At 39.4% G+C, this 7,500-nt stretch overlaps 1 protein-coding gene across 3 annotated transcripts in view; it reads right to left on the reverse strand.

Moving 5' to 3' along the window:
- The window catches only part of LOC138027919 (codanin-1-like), a 34,417-nt gene that overhangs the window by 11,447 nt on the left and 15,470 nt on the right, over positions 1 to 7,500 (reverse strand). For 2 of the 3 annotated variants that reach the window (XM_068875540.1, XM_068875537.1), the window contains 9 exons: positions 7,485 to 7,500; positions 5,864 to 5,968; positions 4,954 to 5,008; positions 4,229 to 4,282; positions 3,581 to 3,654; positions 3,160 to 3,239; positions 1,977 to 2,106; positions 1,512 to 1,591; positions 992 to 1,055 (listed from right to left, as the gene is read on the reverse strand). The exon at positions 7,485 to 7,500 is cut by the window's right edge and continues 63 nt beyond it. In XM_068875540.1, coding sequence (XP_068731641.1) covers positions 992 to 1,055; positions 1,512 to 1,591; positions 1,977 to 2,106; positions 3,160 to 3,239; positions 3,581 to 3,654; positions 4,229 to 4,282; positions 4,954 to 5,008; positions 5,864 to 5,968; positions 7,485 to 7,500 — 658 coding nt within the window. The remainder of the gene's footprint in view (positions 1 to 991; positions 1,056 to 1,511; positions 1,592 to 1,976; positions 2,107 to 3,159; positions 3,240 to 3,580; positions 3,655 to 4,228; positions 4,283 to 4,953; positions 5,009 to 5,863; positions 5,969 to 7,484) is intronic. The other variant, XM_068875539.1, reaches the window with a different exon arrangement.

Below are 7,500 nucleotides of genomic sequence, written 5' to 3' on the forward strand. Positions count from 1 at the left end.
ATGCATTTCTTGAATCATAAGCAAGGCTGCTGCCTAAGAAAATTTTAAAGGGGCCCTCAGAGCTAAACGCTGAGAACTTAGGAGCTCAACATATAAAGTGAAAGGTGTTGCTGTGAAAAATTAAGGAGCCCAGAGCTATTCTTTGGGAGCCCCAGGCTACCGGGCTCCTGTTAGGCAACAGCCTTGATAAGTTCATCATCTTCTTCACTATAATTGCGAGAATGCACTATAGAGACAATTTCAGTCCTAGCAGTAACGCAAGACAAAGATCATAAATTATTCGTATACTCAGTATTGGACTGGAACTAGCTTGCAATGGAGGCTAATGCGGGGGAATCTTTTCACATGCAAATACTTTTTAATATATTCCCCCACATTAGCCTCCATTGCAAGCTAGTTCCAGTCCAATACTGAGGATACGAATATAGTCTATTGACAAATGAACTAAGGGCCTCTTCACAAGATCCCGGTTGACCAGGCTGCAGGCTCGGTTACCGGAATGAAATTGGTTTCTGTTCATATGGCGACTTTCAGCCCCATGCGGTGACGCAACCATTCAGGTGTGAAATCTAACGAACAAGCCCGGCAAAAATTTCTCCTTTTTCTTTGTGTAAGCAATTACAAATTCCTTTTGACTTTACGTTTAACTATCACATAAAACTATTCAGAGCTTCGTCATCGAAGAAAAGACAGGTAAAAAAAAAAACAGTTTTGTTCGTTTTATCACGAAAATGCATTGTGTTATTTTCATCCTGGTATACGTAACCGGGCAGAAGTGTTCATATGGGCAAATTGCCAGCCCGCTTACCGAGATCCCGATACTGTGAATAAATCGGCAACTAGGGTACAATTGCATATAGGCAGTGGCAGCCTTCACTGTTAATTTGCACTGATGGGGTTAAAATTCCACCCCCCCCCCCATTTCTAACGCTACCTCAATAGAGATAGCGCCGGTTTCCAACCAAAGGAACAAGTGATTTGTAAACCCTACCTTGGGATTCATGTCCTCTGGACAAAGATTCTCAAACACATTACAGATTTTCGTCTTCGACTTCCTGTAGAAAAACCAGCGAATGAGAGTGTACCAAATCGTTTCTCTCCAGTGGGTAGTGTGTATAATGCACTTCCATAATTTGGCTTTGCGAAAAATAAGGCGAGACCAAAAAGAAGGGGGAGGTTGAGGTGAGGGAACCCCCCTTACCCACGACCCCCCCGTTGTTTTGGCTCGGCCCACTTTTCGTACGGCCAGAACATCGAAAACCTTGCATGTTCCCCACGGAAACGCTTGCTACGGAGGCTACAAAAACACTTTGCTTCGTCACAGGTTCTCAATTAAAGTAAGTAAAGGTTGGTCCATCGCAACAATTTTTTTGACGTTTTATTTCCAAAAAAAATTATCGTATTTCCACAAATTTGAAAACCTCAGCCATTTGTTGACTGCAAGAATAAGTATTTGTGCGACAGACTATAATGTACCTCGAGAATTAACTAAGAAATTACATGATACTAACTCCATGGTCTCCAAGGCAATTTTCACACCATCGTCTGTTACAGCATGAATAATCTTCAGAACATCAGGCCTGCATTTTCCCTAAAAGTTAGAAAAGATTAGTTGTTTTTTTGTCACCGTTTTGACAAAAACGTTTTTACATGTTCAGCAAGTACCACAGATGGTTTACGCCTCAAAACCCATTAAGCTCGAAATCATCTGGAGCCACGTCGCCGAAGAACGTAGCATTCGTTTCACTATCTTCCCTATTCGTGTGGGAAATCGTATGAGGGCACAATAGGCCTTTTTCGATATATTAAAATTCAGCTTGAAAGAGAGGTTTAGAGGGCAAAGACAAAGGAAAGCGGATAATATGCAAATATTTTTCACATTCATTCCAACGTATTTCTACTGTTTTATCCTCTCTGCCTCACTATCAAGCTCAATATTTGATATTTCGAAAATGGCCTATTGCTGTCATTTTTACCTTCGCTTGATCAATTTTGACATTGTTGGAAAACTCGACCTCCAAGAATTCCTGGATTCTTTGACTTCCTTTGTCCAGTACGGATGGAATAATGATTCCTTTGATGTGTGATATAATGTTGCTGCATAGTCTGAGTAAACCAAACACACAAGGGGTTCACTTTCACTATTTTGACAAAACGGACTTACGTCACCTCAAAATTTAACTTTGCACCATTGTAAGTCTTTCGCGATTAGTCCATCTCATCTCGTTGACGTGGTACAAAGAGGATATTAGGGAGCTTAAGCAACGACAACGGCGACGGAAGCGAGAACGTCATCTCAAAATATAAATTCGCGTTATTGTAATCGCTTCGTTACTATTTCAACTTTTTTAATATGACGGGGGTGTGGTAGTTCCTCAAAAATGACGCTGGTAGGAACGGTGCTCAATTTAGGGCAGAAAATGAAAAAATATCCTCAAGTAATGACGTTGTCCATAAAACCTCAAATTTGGCTATTTCACGTTGTAGTTTTGCTGACGACGGCAAAGAAATGGACAAAAGTGAAAAACGCACGTGCAGGGCGTGCAAAGCTATTGTTTTTGCCCACTAAATATGCAAATTTGTGACGTTTTCGTTGCCGTCCCCTTTGTCGTTGCTTAAGCTCCCTATTACATGGCCGCGCGGAGATACGAAATTTCTCTTCGAGTGTTGAAAAATATTTCACGAGTGAGCGCAGCGAACGAGTGAAATATTTTTCAACACGAGAAGAGAAGTTTCGTATCTCCAAGCGGCCATGTAATATACTATTAATTATATAAACGAATGTGAGACAATGATTAACATGTATCAAATACAAGGTGTTACAAATGAACCCACTGGGAACTCGGAAAAATCCAAGCCCCAGATGGGATTCGAACCCACGACCCTCCGTGATCTAGTACGGATGCTCTAACCACTGATCTACTGGAAACTCTATGGTGAGCAAGGGTGAAATGTGGGTATTTGACTCGAGCTGCATCACGCAGCCACAGAGTCAAATAGCGACTGACAGCATAGCTCATTACTGCATTGCAGTCACATTGAGAGCATCATTGAAATACAGTTGCCTGTATTTCTGTGAACGATGCCGCCAACCAACCACCAAAGTGAGCGAATGTGAGACAATGATTAACATATATCAAATACAAGGTGTACACCTACACTTGCCTTTCAACTGTGAAGTCAGACAACCTCTTGACGAAATCTGGTTGAATTCTAAAGAAGTTCTCTTCTAGCTGAAGCTACAAATGAGATCACACGAAAGTGAGATAATTGAATTCAAAACTACAGTTCTTAGAGCGATTTTCAATTGAGTATGGAAAGTAATTAGCGAATTCCTGTGGTTTTGCATTACTTCGCCACTTTTTCAACCAATTAGAAGTGAAACCAAAACCAAAGGTGGCTTGCGCGTGCACATTTTCCCGCGCTTTGCGCCGGCTACATGTAATTACTTCGAGTTTTGATTGGTTTACTGGATTGTCTCCGTCCTTTTTGATTGGTCAAAATAATTACTTTGGTTTTGGTTTTACGACACTCGATTGAAACTCACTCAATTTGCTCCAAAATGAATGGAGAACCTGACCTGAAGCTGTTTCTGAGATGAAGATATTCTTGACGGTTCATCTGCAGAAACTGGAGTTATTTTCTTTACTGGACCTACGCAAAATAAATTAAACAAAAACAAATGAATAAATAGTTCAGTTAAACAAATAAAATGTATATAGCTATTAAAAATAATAGCGCTGCAAATTTAATTGTAATTTAATTGTTTTGAAAGACTTCCAAGGGTCAGAAATTAATTCTGTTCCACAAGAGGTACTTTAGTTTATAAACTATGAAATGCAAGTATGAAAGCATAAACATGTACTTTGGCAACATTTCTTCATTAGATCATAACTTTCGAGTGCAACATAGATTACCATCTATCACACAGGACTAACCAAAGCTTCCCTTTGGTTTTGCCAGTTGTGAATGACCTTTAAATTTGAATTTCTGCACAGTGATAGATGTCTTTGGACACTTTCCATTTGACAGAACTGATTGGTCAGACTGGGCAATTGAAAGGACTAACCCTACAATGCCTTCAACTTAACACAATTCGAGGATGATATATACTCCTCTAGAAGAATTATCATGCAAGTGTTCCTTTAAATTGTTGCATTATCTTTGTAAACTTACGGGTCTGGCCAGCCAGTTCTGACAAAAGGAAAGCACCCTTAGTAAACATTACCTGTCCTTCCATACAACCCAGCAGCTGCTTCCACAAGGAGAGATCTGATTTCACCTGCAAAAAAATTGAGCATTAATCATGTTTCACGTATATTTGTTTGTTTGTTCATTCATTTATTGCATGTCGGTTTCTCAAAAGAGTCTTCTTTGATGATTATTACACTGTATATGCATTAGGTTTCCACTAAAACATTTAAAGCTGTTCATGAATACCTAAAAGGCTTTCCCTTCCTAAACTTTGACACACGGAAAAACATCCTTTTGTTTTAATTATATGCAAGTTATGGAAATTAAGGTACTGTATTGTCTGGACATTAATAACTAAAAATATTACTCAATACAGCTAACTCTAAAAACAAAGAAGTGCCATGTAAACAACTTAAGTTCCTAACATTTTAACCCTTTCACTCCCAAGAGTGCCACTTATAGATTTTACTCTGTCTAATGCCAGACGATTTTACTCGTCAATGGGGAACCCCACGGGATGAAAGGGTTAACAACAGCTAGATTCACTCAAAAACTATGTCCCCATTAACCCTTTCACTCCCAAGAGTGCCACTTATAGATTTTACTCTGTCTAACGCCAGACGATTTTACTCGTCAATGGGGAACCCCACGGGGGTGAAGGGGTTAAAGGTCATTTTTATTCACCTAAGTTCCTCCTTAGTTAAGATTTCAAATGGCCTTTTAGGAAATTAATGTACATGCAGATGCAATGAGGCCTACCAAGGTACGGACAGCATGAGTAAAGAATATCTTGATCTACTAAGCCACTGCAGTCCTACAGCATAATGAGAGATAGCAATAAAAAGATATGCAAATCCTGACAGTGGTTATTTTATGAACTCAATATTTTATGCATACATCATTTTTTATTTCATTGCTGCTGATTTTCAAACTAATAATCAGTGCTGGAAATGAAAAAAAAATCCAGGTTGTCCCTGTTTCAAAAGTCAGGCAACCAAACCCATGAATAAGGTTACCCTGGGTGCTCATTTGGAAACCCCCTTTGATTAACTGCACTCTGTGCTCTGTTGAGGTGCAATCATATAGCGATGGAACTTGAGTATGCCATATTCCTTAGTGTGTACCTGTGGTCTGGGTTTAAGTTCTCCATCGCCAACATGTTTTGTGATATTGTCTCTCGCATTTTCCTATCTGACAATGTCTTGTAAAAACCACAAATATTCAAAACATGGGCAAATGTTCAGCTTCGGCAAATTTATTATTAACTTCACAATACTATCAGACACTGACAATAGAAACACAACAAGTAAGTTGGGTGATGCTTGTGATTAAGTCGTTTTCTATTTTTGATTGGGTTCTCCATTGTTTTTTCCTCGGGCAACCAGGCTTTAAATTCCACCAAAAATTTGTTGCCCGGTAAACTTTCTGGTCATCTGGGACGACTGCACAACTGCTAATTTCAAGCACTGAAAAATATACATGAAAAAACTTCTGCAATCTGATTGGCTGAGAGAAGTGCAGTTTTTCGGTAACACAGTACAGAAAAGAGGTAATTGAATCACAGTGCTCGTTTTGTTGAGTAAAAGTCTAGGTATATAACAATGGTTAATATTACAAAATTACAGTGCTTTATTAGCTTAGTATTTGGCAGGTGTTTATTCAAACTTACCAAGTTCATTTTTTGGTCAGAATGCTTTATTCCACACTGACAATCAACTGAAATGTTGTGCTCCGACAAACTTTTGAAAAAGAAAGATGCAGGAATTACTGGGATCTAAAAAATAAAACAATAACTTTAGCTCAGCAATTGGCTATTACTGCTCCCATATCACTTTGCACACAACCAATCAGAGGCAGAGGTAGTCAGACAGACTGACTGCATTTGTCTTAGGTCGCAGATCCCAAATTTAAATCCACCAGGCTGTGTACAGTGAAAAGCCCACTGGTTGCCTTGATCTTATAAGTTGGGGTTTTCCAGCATGTTATGTGTTATTTCAATAAACTATTATTTCTTTCACTGTTCATTGTTGTAAACCACATTTGAGCATAAATTATAATATTTATGTTTTATGGAAAAGGCACTAACAAAACCATTAATATCACTATACTTGACTCAAGAGTTTGCATGCTCTTTGCTACTAATTAATGTCACAGTCGGAACCCGAAACTATTTAGATTATGACGACTGCAAATAACAGAGATGGCAAAAGACAAGACACATGTTTGGCGTAAAGGGGAAACACCCCTCCACTATGATTTCAGTCAAACAACTTCCTCAGAGCTCTTGCAGACTGCACTAGATCAGACAAGTTGTAGGCGGGAAAAAGCCATTTTTTGGCAACTATATAAGCCCAGCTCTCCACTGCACTACAAGTTTAACCACTGGTCAGCATCGTGCTAAAATGGAAAGAGCATAGGTAGCAAAACTAGCTCTAACCTCCTTATCTCCCCAGCGTGCGTCACTGCGAGACTGCGAGACACAACCGAGCCCAAAAACTCAGAGGTGAACTCAAATTTAATTAATTCAACAACAATGCCTCCAAAGGGAGGGATGCGTGGGGAAAAAACAGTTCTGTTTGAGATAAACTTTGAAACCTGGAAATAGCACTTTAAACTTTACTAGACCTTTTATAAATAGACAGGTGTCTAGGACTAAACTAATGGAAAATAACGTACCATCGAATACAATAAACTAGTGTAGCAATTACGAAGACATGGATAGTGCTTCTAGTCCGTTTTGACTAATAAAAACGATTGAGATAAAATGTTGCAGACAGTTGTGCGACATAGATACACCGTATAGTTTGTCTATTGTAGTGGCCATGTAATGAATGCACACTGAATGGGTATTCACATCTGGTACGTGAAATGTAATGTAACAAGAAAGAAAGAAAGAAAGAAAGGAACTTTATTTAAGTGTCTAGTCGTTTTAGCGCTGGAGTGCTAACTGGGGACACTGTAAACTGAAATGAACAATGAAAGTAAATCAAGTCAAATGTCGGTTTTTGAGGAGAGGGGAAACTGGAGTACCCGGAGAAAACCTCTCAGTGCAGAGTAGAGAACCAACAAACTCAACCCACATATGATGCCGAGTCTGGGAATCGAACCCGGGCCACATTGGTGGGAGGCGAGTGCTCTCACCACTGTGCCATCCCTGCACCCCCACGCAATCAAACGTGTCACATCCCATTAACTGCATTTTACACTGTTACTGTAAAACTTAATGTCACTTGCATCCTCTTTGGCTTATTTGACAAATCAAGCCTGTTCTAATTAGCTACATAACTCACCTCAAAAAGCCAACCA

The sequence above is a fragment of the Montipora capricornis genome, chromosome 12 (assembly GCF_036669925.1).
Source record: "Montipora capricornis isolate CH-2021 chromosome 12, ASM3666992v2, whole genome shotgun sequence".
Classification (NCBI taxonomy): domain Eukaryota; kingdom Metazoa; phylum Cnidaria; class Anthozoa; order Scleractinia; family Acroporidae; genus Montipora; species Montipora capricornis.